Source organism: Pelobates fuscus, chromosome 8 (assembly GCF_036172605.1).
Source record: "Pelobates fuscus isolate aPelFus1 chromosome 8, aPelFus1.pri, whole genome shotgun sequence".
Taxonomy (NCBI): Eukaryota; Metazoa; Chordata; class Amphibia; order Anura; family Pelobatidae; genus Pelobates; species Pelobates fuscus.
Window position 1 is genome coordinate 6,601,580 of NC_086324.1, and position 20,315 is coordinate 6,621,894.

At 50.2% G+C, this 20,315-nt stretch overlaps 1 protein-coding gene across 1 annotated transcript in view; it reads right to left on the reverse strand.

Moving 5' to 3' along the window:
- Nucleotides 1-7,918: 7,918 nt before the first annotated feature.
- The window catches only part of PDIA5 (protein disulfide isomerase family A member 5), a 50,690-nt gene continuing 38,293 nt past the window's right edge, over nucleotides 7,919-20,315 (reverse strand). The window contains exons 16-17 of the mRNA XM_063429184.1: nucleotides 15,007-15,141; nucleotides 7,919-9,703 (exon numbers count right to left, since the gene is read on the reverse strand). Coding sequence (XP_063285254.1) covers nucleotides 9,623-9,703; nucleotides 15,007-15,141 — 216 coding nt within the window. The 3' untranslated portion in view covers nucleotides 7,919-9,622. The remainder of the gene's footprint in view (nucleotides 9,704-15,006; nucleotides 15,142-20,315) is intronic.

The following is a 20,315-nucleotide window of genomic DNA, read 5'->3' on the forward strand; positions in this document are numbered from 1 at the left end:
GGAGCTCCAGCCAAGCCACCCCCGCTACCATGGAAACCACACCAGAGAACACTGTGTGGGCGGGGCCGGACTGTGTGCTGGGCGGGCACTGTGTGAGGGGCGGGGCTAGCACTGTGTGAGGGGCGGTGCTAGCACTGTGAGGGCGGGGCCAAGGTGGAATGATTTGTGTTAAAGCCGAGATTTACCGACATTTATTATAAATATATTTTCTTATTATATTATTATTTATTAATTTATTATATTATTTATTAATTTATTTTATTATTATATTTATTATTATTATAATTAATTTATATTATTGAATTAATTTATATTATAAAATTAATTATTATATTATTAAATTAGAATTAAATTAATTTATATTATTATTATTATTACATTATTATTAGTAAATTAATTTGTTATTATTATTAAATTATTATTATTATATTAATTTTTATTATTATTAAAGTCCAGCCATCGGAGCTGCTCTCAGGCTGCACAGATATCGCACACAGAGTTAATTTACTAAACTGAGAATTTCATGTTTAAGGGTCAGAGAAGCCAAACAAATTCTCACGTTAGTAAATAACCAACTGCTATGAGAAGTGGATATGGTGCGGGGCAAACGGAGAGCCTCTGGGGCCCGCGGGCCCTTTGAAGGCCAGATGTATGTGCATTAAATAAATGTTAAATATAACTCTCATATACCGGTACTTCCTGGCTGCCAAGTCACGTAGTCTCCGGCATAACAATTCAGATTGCTCTATATGTACAGCTATTCCTACCACCATAGACTATTCACTAACTGATCCAAGGATGAGTAATTATCCCTCTTTCTACTGTAAAAAGGAATACAAACTCTGATATGTTCTATAAAGGGGGTAAAAGGAAACTCCACAGGCCTGAAATTACCTAAAATACCGACTAGATAAATAAATATAAGAACCAGAAATACACCCTCTCTACACATGGATAAAATAAATACTTTCAGTCCACGCGGCAGTAATCCCGCTACGGCCGGAGCTAGGAAACCAGATATTGTCCAATATTATCCTGCAGGTTTGAGATGTTTGTGAGATATCCGGGTTCTGCAGAGCGCCCATTGCAGCTGCCACTGGAGCTAGAAGCTCTATTAAAGACCGTCTTATTGGCTACTGAGCACCTACCTGGACCAGTGGAAATGACCTACCTGGACCAGAGGTTAGCTGTTAACTTACATTGGGTGGGGCACCATAACCGTCATCCCATGGCTACCATCAGAGCTCACCATTTAACGAATCAGGTTATGTTCTGCTCTCGCTCTGCTATCTCCTGGGAGTAGAAAGCACTCAGCCAAGGCTTAGCACAGTGCGCAGACACCACACGTATAACATGGACTAAAGTGACACAGCTGGGGGGTGGGCTATATAAATCGAGCTATAGTTCTATTTTACAAATCACTGCCGTCCTAAGCCAGAGATCGCACAGAGTGTTCACTACTTCCACACGCCACTTTTACCAGCGTATTTCCACACAGGTATCTTATCCATCAAATCCTCATCCCCTCTCACATGCCTTTATTTATATTGTGTGTCTTTACCCCCTTCCTCATAGATTGTAAGCTCCTAGGAGCAGTATGTAAATTGCTTGTTATCAAATATCCCCATTTTATAATTTTATTAAAGACACGGAGGCTCCTATTATGCATATCTCTTTCTTTATTTCCTCAGCAGCAAAGATAGAGGAATATAAATATTATCAAAAATGAAAGAAAAAACTGTACAGGCATAACGAGTAGCCAATCACATAACAGAGGAAGTAGCTATATAAGTCCTGTGTCTCCCACAATCCCCCTCTTTCTTTGCTGCTTCCTCAGACAGCTAAGTATTTTACTTGAGCTCTCCTACTCATTGCATTTTGTTTACTTGTGATTCATGTTTTGCTTATGCTTGTTTCATTATTGTCGTTTTTATTTATTGTTGATTACTATCTAGTACCTACATCGTTGGTGTATTGGGGGTTTTCCCCTAGGGGCTTTGCCCGCCGCCGCGGGCTGTTTTCCCTCATACCGCCCTGTTGCCGCTTCTCGGCGCTATCTCAGCCGCGTGCCCCTTTTCTCTGTGGACGCGACTGAGTGTGCTCGTTTTCCACTCTCGCGGGCTGCCCACGCGGGTGGGTGCACGCGCCCCTTCCCCCGCCTGGAGCCGGTCCACGGGCACACCCTGACACGTGCGGCGGCCATTTTGGGCGATCATTCGTTTCACCCTGCTGTGCCGGGCGGTCGGTCCCTTCCTACGGGTCCCCTTGCTACACCAACGATCAGGTTTAGCCATTTTTTCTGTTCTACTGGGTTAATCAACCCATTTTTTTCTAGTATTCAATTTTGCTTCTGTTGTACCTCACTATGCAGGATTGCAAAGATGGGCCTACCGTCCCCTCTGGGGATTTTACGATAGATAATCCCGAGGGCGCTATGGCCTCTCAGGAACTCCAGGCCTTGTTGGAAGCTACCATGGCTTCATCCCTTGAAAAGGCTATTGCCTCCGCTATGGGGACTGTCTCATCCTCTTTTGCCCAGTCCCTTCAGTCTGTGCTCTTGCCTTCTATGGCTGCCCCTAACCCCCTGGGTGCGGGGTCCCCTTCCCCTGCCCTGACTGTGCCGGGTGCCCGTAAGGCGAAGGCAAAGGCTAGACATCTCGGGTCCCACTCCTCGATGCAGGCTTTGCCTGTCATGACTGACACGCCTTTGGCGGTCGCAGATAGCGCGCATCCCACGCGCACAAGAGCCCCTGGCCGGGCTAAAAAGGCTAGATTATGGAAACGGGCTAGAGCCCTGGATGATGGGTCGGATACCGACCGGAGTGTGGACAATGATTCCGAGGTTATGGAATATGACTCCTATGGGGAGGACGAGTCTGGCGAGGATCAACCCCTTACGGGTGTCACCCCTTCGGGGTCCTCTACCGTCCCCCGTAGAAAAGTGCCTGACCCCGCTGGGGATAATGATAAAGGGCTTTTAGACCCACAGGGGAACCCCCTGTTTGACCCGGACGACCTGCGTCACCCGCGGTCTGCCGAATGGGTCCCTCCGGACCATATCGCCCAGTATGTGGCTAAGAGGATTCGCACACCTCTGTCAAAGGAAGGCCGCAATAAATTGCGTGCCGAATGCCCACGACCCTCCCTCCCTGGCGCTGCCTGTAAGACCCCTGAAGTGGACCCTCAAATTGCCCAATTTCTTAATAAATCTGGGTGGAAGCCTAAAAAGGGTCTTGATCACTCACTAAAAGGGTGCCAGGATAAAATTCTGGATACGCTGGGCCCCCTGTCTAAACTGTACGAGCTCCTCGAGGCAGCCCGTAATGGCGACTCAGTTCTAGATATGGACGTGGCCATCGGGTGGGTCCAGCGAGCTATATGCCTTGTGGGGAATGCCAACACGGCTATGTCTTCCGAGAGACGCAAGGCTATTCTCTTGAAAATAGACCCTAAACTGGCTGCTATGACCGTAGCTGAACCTGACTCAGCCGATGAGGGGATGTTGTTCGGCACATCCTTTGTGAAGGACATGGGGTCCTATGTAAAAACCTTTACGGCTATTGACAAGGCGCAAGCTAATATGAAGCGCGTCTTCGCGCCCAAGGTTTTCGGTGGGGCCGGGCGTAGCAGGAACCGTCCTCCCGGCCGTGGTTTCCGTGGCTCATTCAGGGCCAACAGAGGTTCCTTTTTCCCCTCTCGTGGGCTCCAGGACCCGAAAACGCCTCCTTTCTTCCCGGCCAGAGGGAGATCGTGGGGCTCTAGATACCCCCGTGGTGGGTCGTCGGGCAGACGCCCTTATGGTGAGTACCCCTTCTTCCCTTCTCGATCAGGTTCGGGTGGCGGGGAGGCTAGCCTTATTTTACCCAAGGTGGGCAGTTATTACCTCAGATGCTTGGGTTCTGCAATGCGTAAAGGGTTACCAACTAGATTTTGTTTCCCTGCCTGTCCAAACGTATACCCCCAGGGAGTTGTCCCTCCCACGGGAGCAGAACGCGATGATCTCCGCGGAAGTCGCGGAGATGTTCTCAAAGGGCGCCATCGAAGAATTGCCGTTCGCCACTCCAGGCTTTACGAGCAATCTCTTCCTTGTACCCAAGAAAGGGGGCGGTGTCCGCCCAGTGATAAACCTTCGCCCTCTCAACGCCTTCCTACGCTACCAACATTTCCAGATGGAAGGCATCCATTGTCTCAGAGACCTCCTGAGACAGTCGGATTGGATGGCCAAATTGGACCTGAAGGATGCATACTTCACGGTCCCAATAGCGCTAGAATCCAGGGACTACTTGCACTTCACCTGGCACGGACGGCGTTGGCGTTTTACATGCCTTCCGTTCGGCCTCTCCTCGGCTCCTTGGTGTTTCACCAAGGTTATGAAGCCAGTGGTGTCATTCCTCCGTACCCGAGGGGTTCGACTAATTATTTACCTGGACGACATCCTGATCATGTCACAGTCGTTGGAATGCCTGAAGTTGCATTTAAACTGGACGATCAACCTCTTACAGAACCTAGGTTTTCTGGTAAACTGGGACAAGTCGGTCCCGACACCCGCCCAGTCTATGGAATTCCTGGGGTTCCAGGTGGATTCCGTGCGGCAGTTCCTGTACTTGCCAGAATCCAAGATAAAAGCCATCCAGAAGGAGCTCCGTCGAGCTCTTCGCGCTTCGGACTTGTCAATCCGGCAGTTGGCGAGGATCATCGGCCTACTGGCCTCCTCCATTCAGGCGATATTCCCAGGCCCCTTACATTACCGGGCTCTCCAACGGCTCAAGGGGTCACACCTACGTTCGGGTCGATCATACGAATCCCGACTTTGTCTGGACGAGGAGTCCAGAGACGAGCTGGTATGGTGGTTGGCACACATGGAAGCCTGGAACGGAAAAGCAATTTTCGGTTCCGTTCCGGACGTGGTCATAGAATCAGATGCCAGCTTGCACGGCTGGGGGGCTCGTTGTGGCGACATCTCCACGGGGGGCAGATGGTCCGACGCAGAGAAGTCGTTACACATCAACTGCCTGGAACTCCTGGCGGGGGCCTTTGCGATTCGCAGCCTTACCCCTGGAAAGGCGAACTGTTGTGTTCTCCTCAAATTGGACAACGTATCGGCAGTCCGATACATAAATCACTTGGGCGGAACCAAGTCCAAAATGTTGGCTCTGCTGGCAAAGGACTTTTGGCAGTTCTGCCTCCTAAACAACGTCTCGGTGACGGCGGAACATATTCCGGGTCTGGACAATTCAGGTGCGGATTGGAACTCCAGACATTTGAGAGACTCGGGAGACTGGCATTTGCATGCCTCGGTCTTCCAAAGCCTAAACAGGCTGTGGGGTCGGTTCGAGATGGATCTGTTCGCATCTCGACTGAACACTCAGTTACCGAGGTTCTTCAGTTGGAGACCGGACCCGGCGGCAGTGGCGACGGATGCCTTTCTTCAAGAATGGCCTCCAGGCCACCTGTATGCCTTTCCCCCATTCAACATGATCGCTCGTACGATCTCGAAGCTGGTTCGTCACGACTGTTGTCTGACCCTGATCACCCCTCTGTGGAGATCACGACCGTGGTTCCCTCGTCTGATGGAGTTGTCCATAGACTTCCCTCGTCTGTTGCCGAACTTCCAGGACCTCCTTCTGGATCCGGATGGGAACTCGCACGAATTGGTGCTCCAGCACCAATTGCCCCTGGTAGCTTGGTTCCTTTCAGGGGACGCTGGCTTGTCCCTGACGTTCCACAGTCGACTCTCTTGCTCCTCGATAACGCCTGGGCTCCGGGCACACGATCAGCTTACCGAGCTGCATGGAAGTCTTGGTCTGATTGGTGCATGGAACGGGCAGTGGATCCCATATCTGCCCCTCTCCATTTGATACTGGGGTTTCTTACAGCCCTGTTCGACTCAGGCAAGGCGTACAGGACTATCAATGTTTTTCGATCGGCCATATCGGCCGGTCATGGTGGGTTGGAAGGTGTACCCATCGGCAAACATCCTTTTGTATGCCGTCTTCTCAAGGGTATTCGCTTCGTCCGTCCGCCTAGGTCGCGGTTTTCGACATTTTGGGACGTCAACATTGTGTTGCGTTTTCTGTCGGATTGGTACCCTAACCAGGACTTGACTCTTAAACAACTATCCTCCAAGATGGTTATGCTGTTTTGCCTGGTCTCTTGTAAGAGAGTCTCCGATGTTAGGGCTCTTGACTGGGGTGCCTTTGTGTTTACGCCGGATGGCGTTACTTTCACCATATCTAGGAGAACTAAGTCGGCGTCCAAATCCTTCGTATATCCTAGATTCCCGTTGTGTCCGGCGCTCTGCCCGGTGGATTGTTTGAAGGCCTATCTAGAGGCTACACGTGCGGTGCGCTCATCTGAACGCCATCCCCTATTCATTTCGTTTAAGGCTCCGCATCGCCCAGTATCGACTCCGACGCTGGCGCGTTGGATTCGTTGGCTTTTATCCCTAGCGGGTATAGACACATCTGTCTTTACGCCTCATTCTGTAAGGGGTGCTATGGCCTCGAAGGCATCCACAGTTGGTTGCCGTCTAGAGGACATCATGCGCGCAGCGGACTGGTCCCGAGAGTCGACCTTCAGAGACTTCTATTTCAGACCAATTGAACACGTCGCATCTCAGGTGATAGCACAGCTTTAAACTTGCATAATAGGAGCCTCCGTGTCTTTAATAAAATTCCTAGATTTTACTAGTAACATGACGTAAAGTCATGATTTTATTAAAGACACGGAGGCGAGTATTATTCCCTCCCACCCTCCCGGTGTGGATTTGGGATTGGAGATGCTTCGATGCAATACGAGTACGTGGGCAATTGGGTCTGTATTGAGTTCATGTTTTTTGTACTGTGTAGTTTTTATCATGCTTGGATGATTTGACAGTTTTATATTGATTTCTAATCATGTATATATATTCTATTTCAGCATCATGTTTCATGTAGATCCCTCACGTTTATGTTTGGTAAGTCTACAGTTTGAGTTTGGAAATTACCATATTTTTCTATCTTTTTTAGCTTGAAGTTCTCGTTTTGTTTCCCGTTTCCTGTTTGGATCAAGTGGGACATCGTTTATCTTACCTGGTCTTCGGTTGCGCAAGAAAGAGGGGGATTGTGGGAGACACAGGACTTATATAGCTACTTCCTCTGTTATGTGATTGGCTACTCGTTATGCCTGTACAGTTTTTTCTTTCATTTTTGATAATATTTATATTCCTCTATCTTTGCTGCTGAGGAAATAAAGAAAGAGATATGCATAATACTCGCCTCCGTGTCTTTAATAAAATCATGACTTTACGTCATGTTACTAGTAAAATCTAGGAATTGTACAGCGAATATGTTTGCACTATATAAACGATAATTAGGTCAGCAATAAGGCAACATTGTGTTAGTAGTAAAAAAAAAATATATATATATATATATATATAATATGTTACTTGCGCTCTGGCCTAAATCTCCATGTACATTTAAACAAAATGGAGGCCCTTTGGTTTTACTCCAATGGCCATTTGAACCTAAGCTTACCTGCCACGTCAAGGCAAGCCCCAAAAGGAGAGTCCTACACTAGCCATTAGATTTGCTGATATCAGCCAAGAATCTCCAGTAAGACAGGAAGGGGTATTTTAGTGTAGGAACTCACCTATTGAGGCTTGCCTTGACGTGGCAGCTGAGCTTATATTCAAATGGCCATTGGAGTAAAACTAAAGGGCCTCCATTTGTTTAAATGTACATAGGGAATTTAGGCCAGAGCGCAGGCAACGTATTTTGAGCTGTTCGATACTAAGCTACTGCTGCTGTGAGCGCGCTGCTTTATCTTTGAGTTAACATTGGGTTAGTGCTTAGAGTGAAACTTTAACAACGTTTAACCAACATTTCACCCAATGGTCCAATTTAAAGAGGTGGGACGGATTCCAGAATCAAAGCAGCACAAAGATGTAAACAAATTCTATCTTTATTTTATTTCATTCTGCATATCAAAAATACGGTCCATTGAATCCATGTACAGCCTGGGATAAGTATCAGATAATTACTGCATATAAATTATACACAGAGATGGTGCCATCCCCAAATATCTCAATAATGGTAAAAACAAACAATAATTAGATAGGTATATCATTATTTTTGGCTTTATTTCCCTCTACACTTCATTTTGCAAATATTTATCTTTTTGTTGTTGCAGGTGTGTAAACCGTGTGTGGCATCCTGCGATGGCGGTCCGCAATGGATCTGCAAATATAGGTTTGGAAACATTTCCCTGAGCAATGGTTATGGCTGGCGTTTCCAGCAGCAAGTGTCCTATGTATTTTATTTTCTGGGTGCGTGTGATAACTAGCCGCTTCGAAGGAATGGAACATAAAGGGGGCCCACACGGGGAAACCCATGTGTAGACTTGCTGGTCTCCCCTCTCACACTGAAATAGTTAAAGCACCTATTTAAATCAGATTGGAGTAAAGCGCTTGTAATGCAGCTCTGGGACCTACGGCAGCAATGTAAATCAAGCAATATGTTAAAAAATAAGAAAACACCCCTCCTTTAAATAATGTTATGTTTGTGCGTTACAGAGCCTATTCCTGGATTAAAGGGACCCCGTCACCTACAAAGTTTTTAAAGACCGAGAGAATAAACTTGATAACGCACAGCATTATTATCACAGTAGTTCATTTGCATATTGTGCCAAATCGTTAAATCCCCCGAATTTCTCTGGAGCTTTAATTTGATTGTCACCCTGTTATCAGTATATAAAAAGGTGACGTTCTTCGTTCCCACTGCAAAACATTATTTAGGTGACAGAGCCCGTTTTACATTGAAAGCCATCTTTGCAGTGTGAAAGGTCAGTGTAGCTATACAGTGTATGAAACGCGAGCTCTGGAGAAAATCCCAAACCCAATCAATACGTTTAACAAAAAAAAACAAAAAACTATGGGAAATAGGGGGGAAAAAAAAAAATAGGAAAAATCTCTTTTTTGGCATTAAAAAAACAATCACTAGTTTGGATTTGTGAAATCAAGAACAATATACAAATAAGAGCAATTGTAGAAGAATAGAATATTAAAACCTGGTTCAGCTCAAAATGGAAGCGCTAATAAAAGAAAACAAAACCCCAACAATATTAATGAGCCATTAACTGCATAGTGTGCGTGACAACCTACAGCTGCACTCTGGACTAGGACTCCCAGGATGATGGGAGTTACAGTCCGTTAGCTGGTGGCCAGCAGTGTTTACGGAATAATAATGCATTGGATTTAATGTGGCGTTACTGGGTATATGTTGTACCCACACAGCGCAGTCTAGGGGAGCTCTAGAATCTCGCCAGCCTTTCTATAATAATTAACAGTGTCTAAAGATTAATTGCATAGTCGCAACGCTCATTATCCATCCACAAAAGAAAGAAAGAAGACCTCTCCTCTCCAAAACAAAATCATTAAATGGTTTGGAATCATCCGAAAAAGTGGTTTGACTTTCCTTCAAAATACATGAAAAACATACTTTAAAAAATATTTTTTTGTTTGAGTTTTTTTGATTTTTTTCAGTCATTATCAGGAGGCGGAGATGGTTTGGCAGGAAACAGGTTAACCTCCTGGGGCCGGAAGCCTTATCACAGTGCGTTCTGGAATTTATCCTCCAGACCCATTTTACAATTCCTCCTTCTTCTTGCCCAGCTTGCTGTGGTCTCGATCCCGAAGTGATTTGATAAAATCAATGAAACCAGATTCCTAAATGCACAAACAGACACAGTGATTTGAACCGGTGTATCCTGGGTAATATTTAAAGGCGTAACGCAGTCCCTGATCACTACATATTGTACAATGGGCACAAACATTCGCGCACGGCACATGGGGAACCAACACAGATAAACCCCAAAAAACGGTGTCTATATAACCATCCAGAGCTAAATAAGATTTATAGAGCCAATGCTGACTTGAACTCTGTGTCTGTGTAAGCAATTAATAAAATAAATCACTCTAAATCCTATTATCTATCTCTAACAGAAAAATGAGATTAAGAAGATAATACTGGGAGTGAGAAAAGAATCAGGGAAGAAAGAGCAAGTGAGAGAGAGGGGAAGGGGAGAGAGAGAGAGAGAGAGAGACAGGGGAAGGGGAGAGAGAGAGAGAGAGAGAGAGAGAGGGGGGAAGGGGAGAGAGAGAGACAGGGGAAGGGAGAGAGAGAGAGAGAGAGAGAGAGAGAGGGGGGGGAAGGGGAGAGAGAGAGAGGGGGGGGAAGGGGAGAGAGAGAGAGAGAGAGGGGAAGGGGAGAGAGAGAGAGAGGGGAAGGGGAGAGAGAGAGAGAGGGGAAGGGGAGAGAGAGAGAGGGGAAGGGGAGAGAGAGCGAGAGACATGGGGGAGAGAGAGCGAGAGACATGGGGGAGAGAGAGCGAGAGACATGGGGGAGAGAGAGCGAGAGACATGGGGGAGAGAGAGCGAGAGCGACATGGGGGAGAGAGAGCGAGAGCGACATGGGGGAGAGAGAGCGAGAGCGACATGGGGGAGAGAGAGCGAGAGCGACATGGGGGAGAGAGAGCGAGAGCGACATGGGGGAGAGAGAGCGAGAGCGACATGGGGGAGAGAGAGCGAGAGCGACATGGGGGAGAGAGAGCGAGAGCGACATGGGGGAGAGAGAGCGAGAGCGACATGGGGGAGAGAGAGCGAGAGCGACATGGGGGAGAGAGAGCGAGAGCGACATGGGGGAGAGAGAGCGAGAGCGACATGGGGGAGAGAGAGCGAGAGCGACATGGGGGAGAGAGAGCGAGAGCGACATGGGGGAGAGAGAGCGAGAGCGACATGGGGGAGAGAGAGCGAGAGCGACATGGGGGAGAGAGAGCGAGAGCGACATGGGGGAGAGAGAGCGAGAGCGACATGGGGGAGAGAGAGCGAGAGCGACATGGGGGAGAGAGAGCGAGAGCGACATGGGGGAGAGAGAGCGAGAGCGACATGGGGGAGAGAGAGCGAGAGCGACATGGGGGAGAGAGAGCGAGAGCGACATGGGGGAGAGAGAGCGAGAGCGACATGGGGGAGAGAGAGCGAGAGCGACATGGGGGAGAGAGAGCGAGAGCGACATGGGGGAGAGAGAGCGAGAGCGACATGGGGGAGAGAGAGCGAGAGCGACATGGGGGAGAGAGAGCGAGAGCGACATGGGGGAGAGAGAGCGAGAGCGACATGGGGGAGAGAGAGCGAGAGCGACATGGGGGAGAGAGAGCGAGAGCGACATGGGGGAGAGAGAGCGAGAGAGACATGGGGGAGAGAGAGCGAGAGAGACATGGGGGAGAGAGAGCGAGAGAGACATGGGGGAGAGAGAGCGAGAGAGACATGGGGGAGAGAGAGCGAGAGAGACATGGGGGAGAGAGAGCGAGAGAGACATGGGGAGAGAGAGCGAGAGAGACATGGGGAGAGAGAGCGAGAGAGACATGGGGGAGAGAGAGCGAGAGAGACATGGGGGAGAGAGAGCGAGAGAGACATGGGGGAGAGAGAGCGAGAGAGACATGGGGGAGAGAGAGCGAGAGAGACATGGGGGAGAGAGAGCGAGAGAGACACACACACACACACACACACACACACAGCACAGGTCAAAACCCTCACCCCCCCCCCACACACACACAGCACAGCACAGAGAGAGCGAGAGAGAGACATGGGGGAGAGAGAGCGAGAGAGAGACATGGGGGAGAGAGAGCGAGAGAGAGACATGGGGGAGAGAGAGCGAGAGAGAGACATGGGGGAGAGAGAGCGAGAGAGAGACATGGGGGAGAGAGAGCGAGAGAGAGACATGGGGGAGAGAGAGCGAGAGAGAGACATGGGGGAGAGAGAGCGAGAGAGAGACATGGGGGAGAGAGAGCGAGAGAGAGACATGGGGGAGAGAGAGCGAGAGAGAGACATGGGGGAGAGAGAGCGAGAGAGAGACATGGGGGAGAGAGAGCGAGAGAGAGACATGGGGGAGAGAGAGCGAGAGAGAGACATGGGGGAGAGAGAGAGCGAGAGAGAGACATGGGGGAGAGAGAGAGCGAGAGAGAGACATGGGGGAGAGAGAGCGAGAGAGAGACATGGGGGAGAGAGAGAGCGAGAGAGAGACATGGGGGAGAGAGAGAGCGAGAGAGAGACATGGGGAGAGAGAGAGCGAGAGAGAGACATGGGGGAGAGAGAGAGCGAGAGAGAGACATGGGGGAGAGAGAGAGCGAGAGAGAGACATGGGGGAGAGAGAGCGAGAGAGAGACATGGGGGAGAGAGAGCGAGAGAGAGACATGGGGGAGAGAGAGCGAGAGAGAGACATGGGGGAGAGAGAGCGAGAGAGAGACATGGGGGAGAGAGAGCGAGAGAGAGACATGGGGGAGAGAGAGCGAGAGAGAGACATGGGGGAGAGAGAGCGAGAGAGAGACATGGGGGAGAGAGAGCGAGAGAGAGACATGGGGGAGAGAGAGCGAGAGAGAGACATGGGGGAGAGAGAGCGAGAGAGAGACATGGGGGAGAGAGAGCGAGAGAGAGACATGGGGGAGAGAGAGCGAGAGAGAGACATGGGGGAGAGAGAGCGAGAGAGAGACATGGGGGAGAGAGAGAGCGAGAGACATGGGGGAGAGAGAGAGCGAGAGACATGGGGAGAGAGAGAGCGAGAGACATGGGGGAGAGAGAGAGCGAGAGACATGGGGGAGAGAGAGAGCGAGAGACATGGGGGAGAGAGAGAGCGAGAGACATGGGGGAGAGAGAGAGCGAGAGACATGGGGGAGAGAGAGAGCGAGAGACATGGGGGAGAGAGAGAGCGAGAGACATGGGGGAGAGAGAGAGCGAGAGACATGGGGGAGAGAGAGAGCGAGAGACATGGGGGAGAGAGAGAGCGTGACAGGGGGAGAGAGAGAGCGTGACAGGGGGAGAGAGCGAGCGTGACAGGGGGAGAGAGCGAGCGTGACAGGGGGAGAGAGCGAGCGTGACAGGGGGAGAGAGCGAGCGTGACAGGGGGAGAGAGCGAGCGTGACAGGGGGAGAGAGCGAGCGTGACAGGGGGAGAGAGCGAGCGTGACAGGGGGAGAGAGCGAGCGTGACAGGGGGAGAGAGCGTGACAGGGGGAGAGAGCGTGACAGGGGGAGAGAGCGTGACAGGGGGAGAGAGCGTGACAGGGGGAGAGAGCGTGACAGGGGGAGAGAGCGTGACAGGGGGAGAGAGCGTGACAGGGGGAGAGAGCGTGACAGGGGGAGAGAGCGTGACAGGGGGAGAGAGCGTGACAGGGGGAGAGAGCGTGACAGGGGAGAGAGCGTGACAGGGGGAGAGAGCGTGACAGGGGGAGAGAGCGTGACAGGGGGAGAGAGCGTGACAGGGGGAGAGAGCGTGACAGGGGGAGAGAGCGTGACAGGGGGAGAGAGCGTGACAGGGGGAGAGAGCGTGACAGGGGGAGAGAGCGTGACGGGGAGAGAGCGTGACAGGGGGAGAGAGCGTGACAGGGGGAGAGAGCGTGACAGGGGGAGAGAGCGTGACAGGGGGAGAGAGCGTGACAGGGGGAGAGAGCGTGACAGGGGGAGAGAGAGAGAGTGACAGGGGGAGAGAGAGAGAGTGACAGGGGGAGAGAGAGTGACAGGGGGAGAGAGAGAGAGAGTGACAGGGGGAGAGAGAGAGAGTGACAGGGGGAGAGAGAGAGAGAGTGACAGGGGGAGAGAGAGAGAGAGAGTGACAGGGGGGAGAGAGAGAGAGAGTGACAGGGGGGAGAGAGAGAGAGTGACAGGGGGAGAGAGAGAGAGAGTGACAGGGGAGAGAGAGAGAGAGTGACAGGGGGGGAGAGAGAGAGAGTGACAGGGGGGAGAGAGAGAGAGTGACAGGGGGGGAGAGAGAGAGAGTGACAGGGGGGGAGAGAGAGAGAGTGACAGGGGGAGAGAGAGAGAGAGTGACAGGGGGAGAGAGAGAGAGAGTGACAGGGGGAGAGAGAGAGAGTGACAGGGGGAGAGAGAGAGAGTGACAGGGAGAGAGAGAGAGACAGGGGGGAGAGAGAGAGAGACAGGGGGAGAGAGAGAGAGAGACAGGGGGGGAGAGAGAGCGAGACAGGGGGGGAGAGAGAGCGAGACAGGGGGAGAGAGAGAGAGAGAGCGAGACAGGGGGGAGAGAGAGAGAGAGAGAGACAGAGACAGGGGGGAGAGAGAGAGAGAGAGACAGGGGGAGAGAGAGACGGGGGAGAGAGAGAGACAGGGGGAGAGAGAGAGACAGGGGGAGAGAGAGAGAGAGACAGGGGAGAGAGAGAGAGAGAGAGAGACAGGGGGAGAGAGAGAGACAGGGGGGAGAGAGAGAGACAGGGGGAGAGAGAGAGCGAGACAGGGGGAGAGAGAGAGAGAGACAGGGGGAGAGAGAGAGAGAGAGAGGAGGGGAGAGAGAGAGAGAGAGAGAGACAGGGGGAGAGAGAGAGAGAGAGAGAGACAGGGGGAGAGAGAGACGGGGGAGAGAGAGAGACAGGGGGAGAGAGAGAGACAGGGGGAGAGAGAGAGACAGGGGGAGAGAGAGAGACAGGGGGAGAGAGAGAGACAGGGGGAGAGAGAGAGACAGGGGGAGAGAGAGAGAGAGAGACAGGGGGAGAGAGAGACAGGGGGAGAGAGAGAGAGAGAGAGGGGGAGAGAGAGAGAGTGACAGGGGGAGAGAGAGAGTGACAGGGGGAGAGAGAGAGTGACAGGGGGAGAGAGAGAGTGACAGGGGGAGAGAGAGAGTGACAGGGGGAGAGAGAGAGAGACAGGAGGAGAGAGAGAGACGGGGAGAGAGAGACGGGGAGAGAGAGACGGGGAGAGAGAGACGGGGAGAGAGAGACGGGGAGAGAGAGAGACGGGGAGAGAGAGAGACGGGGAGAGAGAGAGAGACGGGGAGAGAGAGAGAGACGGGGGAGAGAGAGAGGAGGGGAAAGAGGCAGGGGAGAGAGAGAGGAGAGGCAATGATTGATCAATTAAATTAGTGTCACACACACATAGTGAAAGTCTCCAATACATAATATTTGTAATAATTTCCATCGCTTTTAAGACTAATCCACTAAAAGTGCACATTCCATGACACGCTAGGGGGCATTACCGAGCGTTCACCGCTGTATTTCTCAGAAAGCTTTCCGTAGTTATAATAGCTGATGGTGGGAAAGCCTTCAACTCCTTCCTGCTTACAGAGATCCTGGTTCTTCTCTTTGGTGCAGTCCACGCCAGCATAAGCAATCTGTGCAATAGGAAATAAATACAATGAAACAAAATCAGGAACGGGGAGCAGCGATCAGACAAAGAAATGGCAATTCTGTTATTTTGTGAAGCATTTCATATATTGCCACCATAGTCTGCAGCAACGTACAGCCAACGATAGATCATCCTCATCACAATCACTGCGAGGGACTGTCACCATCCTTCAATATGATAAGCAGATTAAAGGGGACATTGTAATAGTATGTTTACTGGCTTCAAATGTCAAGGGCTACAGCTTTAACAAGAATCTGGAGCATCACATGATACAAATAAATGTTCACGCACTATATGTGATTAGTAATGGTTTATTTTATAGTTTAATTCCAGAGGAATAAAGTTCCCTTTATAAAGTAACATTTGGCGTCAGAAATGGCATTAGACTGTTGCCAATGTATTTGGCTGTGTATTATTTCTAAAGCTCCAACATATTCCATAGTGCTGTACAATTTATTTGGCATTAGAAGCGAGGAGACACGTCTGTACACCTGACGGCCTGTTTGCTATAAATTGCATCCTGTTCCCGTACAACAATTATCTGATTATTTTTCTACATTATTACATTAAAAATCTCTCCATCATATTCATGCAGACTATCCATCACTATTTACAGAACTAAATAAATACGTTCCCCTGAGCGCACATGGAAAATTCAATTTCAGATAAAGAATGAATGTTTGGTTTTTTACTTAAGGCATAAAATAGAATAATTTGTGAAAAGTCTCCCCCTTCCTCTGTGTCACAGTGTTGTAAGGGAGAAAACATGCTTACATGTGACACAAAGCTAGCTTTCCAGGCGGAACCACCACACACACACACACACACACACACACACACCGCACAGGACTCAGCGCCACCACACACATACAGCCCAGCACACAGCGCCGCCACGCACACACAGCACAGGTCAAAACCCTCACCCCCCCCACACACACACACACACACACACACACACAGCACAGGTCAAAACCCTCACCCCACACACACACACACAGCACAGGTCAAAACCCTCACCCCCCCCCCCCCACACACACACAGCACAGGTCAAAGCCCTCGCCACACACACACACACAGCACAGGTCGCCACACACACACACAGCACAGGTCAAAACCCCCGCCACACACACACACAGCACAGGTCGCCACACACACACACAGCACACGTCAAAACCCTCGCCACACACACACAGTACAAGTCACAGCCCTGCCACACACACAACACAAGTCACAGCCCTGCCACACACACAACACAAGTCACAACCCCGCCACACACACATAGTACAGGTCACAGCTCCGCCACACACACAGCACAGGGAAGAGCACAGGACACAGCGTCGCCAGACACCGCACAGGACACAGCGTCGCCACACACACCACACAGGACACAGCGTCGCCACACACACCACACAGGACACAGCGTCGCCACACACACCACACAGGACACAGCGTCGCCACACACACCACACAGGACACAGCGTCGCCACACACACCACACAGGACACAGCGTCGCCACACACACCACACAGGACACAGCGTCGCCACACACACCACACAGGACACAGCGTCGCCACACACACCACACAGGACACAGCGTCGCCACACACACCACACAGGACACAGCGTCGCCACACACACCACACAGGACACAGCGTCGCCACACACACCACACAGGACACAGCGTCGCCACACACACCACACAGGACACAGCGTCGCGTCGCCACACACACACACACACACGTCACAGCCCCGCCACACACACACACACAGACACACAGCACAAGTCACAGCCCCACCACACACACACAGCACAGGTCACACCCTCGCCACACACACACAGCACAAGTCACAGCCCTGCCACACACACACAGCACAAGTCACAGCCCTGCCACACACACACAGCACAAGTCACAGCCCTGCCACACACACACAGCACAAGTCACAGCCCTGCCACACACACACAGCACAAGTCACAGCCCTGCCACACACACACACAGCACAAGTCACAGCCCCGCCACATACACACACAGCACAAGTCACAGCCCCGCCACACACACACACAGCACAAGTCACAGCCCCGCCACACACACACACACACACACAGCACAACACACAGCCCCACCACACACACACACACACACAGTACAGGTCACAACCCAGCCACACACACACACAGCACAGCACACAGCGCAGGTCACAACCTCGCCACACACACACAGAGCACAGGTCACAACCCCGTCACACACACACACACACACACACACACACACACACACACAGCACAGGTCACAACCCCGCCACACACACACACAGCACAAGTCACAGCCCCTCCACACACAGCACAAGTCACAGCCCCTCCACACACAGCACAAGTCACAGCCCCGCCACACACAGCACAAGTCACAGCCCCGCCACACACAGCACAAGTCACAGCCCCGCCACACACAGCACAAGTCACAGCCCCGCCACACACAGCACAAGTCACAGCCCCGCCACACACAGCACAAGTCACAGCCCCGCCACACACAGCACAAGTCACAGCCCCGCCACACACAGCACAAGTCACAGCCCCGCCACACACAGCACAAGTCACAGCCCCGCCACACACAGCACAAGTCACAGCCCCGCCACACACAGCACAAGTCACAGCCCCGCCACACACAGCACAAGTCACAGCCCCGCCACACACAGCACAAGTCACAGCCCCGCCACACACAGCACAAGTCACAGCCCCGCCACACACAGCACAAGTCACAGCCCCGCCACACACAGCACAAGTCACAGCCCCGCCACACACAGCACAAGTCACAGCCCCGCCACACGCAGCACAAGTCACAGCCCCGCCACACACACACACAGCACAAGTCACAGCCCAGCCACACACACACACAGCACAAGTCACAGCCCAGCCACACACAGCACAAGTCACAGCCCAGTCACACACGTATAGCACAGGTCACAGCCCCGCCACACACACAGCACAGGGAACAGCACAGGGCACAGCCCCGTCACACACACACACACACACACACACCGCACAGGACACAGCCCCGCCACACACACACACACAGCACAGGACACAGCCCCGCCACACACACACACACAGCACAAGTCACAGCCTCGCCACACACACACACACACACACAGCGCACAGGTCACAGCCCAGCCACACACACACAGCATGTAGTTGTGATGTGTAGCGTTATATGCAGTGATGCAGTAAATACCTTTAAAGGGACACTATAGTTACCTGAACAACTTTAGCTTAATGAAGCAGTTTTGGTGTATAGAACATGCCCCTGCAGCCTCACTGCTCAATCCTCTGCCATTTAGGAGTTAAATCCCTTTGTTTATGAACCCTAGTCACACCTCCCTGCATGTGACTTGCACAGCCTTCCATAAACACTTCCTGTAAAGAGAGCCCCATTTAGGCTTTCTCTATTACAAATTCTTATCCCCTGCTATGTTAATAGCTTGCTAGACCCTGCAAGAGCCTCCTGTATGTGATTAAAGTTCAATTTAGAGATTGAGATACAATTATTTAAGGCAAATTACATCTGTTTGAAAGTGAAACCAGTTTTTTTTTCATGCAGGCTCTGTCAATCATAGCCAGGGGAGGTGTGGCTAGGGCTGCATAAACAGAAACAAAGTGATTTAACTCCTAAATGACAGTGAATTGAGCAGTGAAATTGCAGGGGAATGATCTATACACTAAAACTGCTTTATTTAGCTAAAGTAATTTAGGGGACTATAGTGTTCCTTTAATGTAATCCCCATGCTTTTTGATACAAGGTAATCACAAGTAGTTGCAGAAAGAATAGTAAGTCTGTGCTACAGTTAATACTTTAAGGTAAAATGTAATAACGCCTTTTATTAGTCACCGAGGATTTTATAAAGTTAAACTGTCATCATCTTGTATAGACCTACCTACCCGGATCTCCTACACTTTGTTCAAATTATTATTATTATTTTTTTTGTAACTTTGTGCAATGAAGGAAACTTGTGCAAACATTATTAAAGCCTTTAATAAACCTTATGGGTTCCTTGTGATATAAAATAAACTAAAAAAAAAAAAAAAATCACGAATACCATGTGAGCACATAGAAACCAGATGTGCCTTCCTCCTTGTGGAGCAGAACTGCACAACCAGTTTATATCAGTTAGAGTTTAAAGAGATTGCTGCAGAGGGATTGGATAGATTGGGGGACTGGGCACTAAAATGGCAGATGGAATTTAACGTAGAGAAATGCAAAGTTATGCACTTTGGGGTAAAGAATGCACAAGCAATTTACACCCTAAATGGTAGTGAATTAGGGATAACAACACACGAGAAGGATTTGGGAATTGTTATAGACAACAAATTAGGCAGCAATATGCAATGTCAATCTGCAGTTGCTAAGGCCAGTAAGGTTTTGTCATGTATAAATAGGGGCATAAATTCTCGGGAGGAAAATATAATTTTGCCTCTTTATAAATCGCTGGTAAGACCACACCTTGAATATTCTGTGCAATTTTGGGCACCTGTTCTAAAGAAAGATATCATGGCACTAGAAAAAGTCCAGAGACGAGCTACAAAATTGATAAAAGGAATGGAACTTATCAGCTATGAAGAAAGGTTAAAAAATGTAAATCTCTTTAGTTTGGAAAAACGGCGCCTGAGAGGGGATATGATAACATTATACAAATATATTCGGGGCCAGTACAAACCATCATATGGAAATCTATTCATAAACAGGGCTATACATAGGACACGAGGTCACACATTTAGACTGGAAGAAAGGAGATTTCATCTAAGACAGAGAAAAGTTTGTTTACAGTAAGAGCAATAAGAATATGGAATTCTCTGCCTGAAGAGGTGGTTTTATCAGAGTCTATACAGATGTTTAAACAGCAATTGGATAAATACTTGCAAATACATAACATACAGGGATATCATTTCTAATTAGTGGGAGAGAGCTGACTGCCATTCTGAGGTCAAGAAGGATTTTTTTCATAGTTTGTTGCACAAATGGAAGCGCTTCAAACTTTGTTTTTTCCTTCTTTGGGATCAACAGCAAAAACAGACGTGAGGAAGGCTGAACTTGACGGACGCATGTCTCTTTTCAGCCCATGTAACTATGTAAATACAAATACTAGAAAGGATAATACGGATAAAAGGTT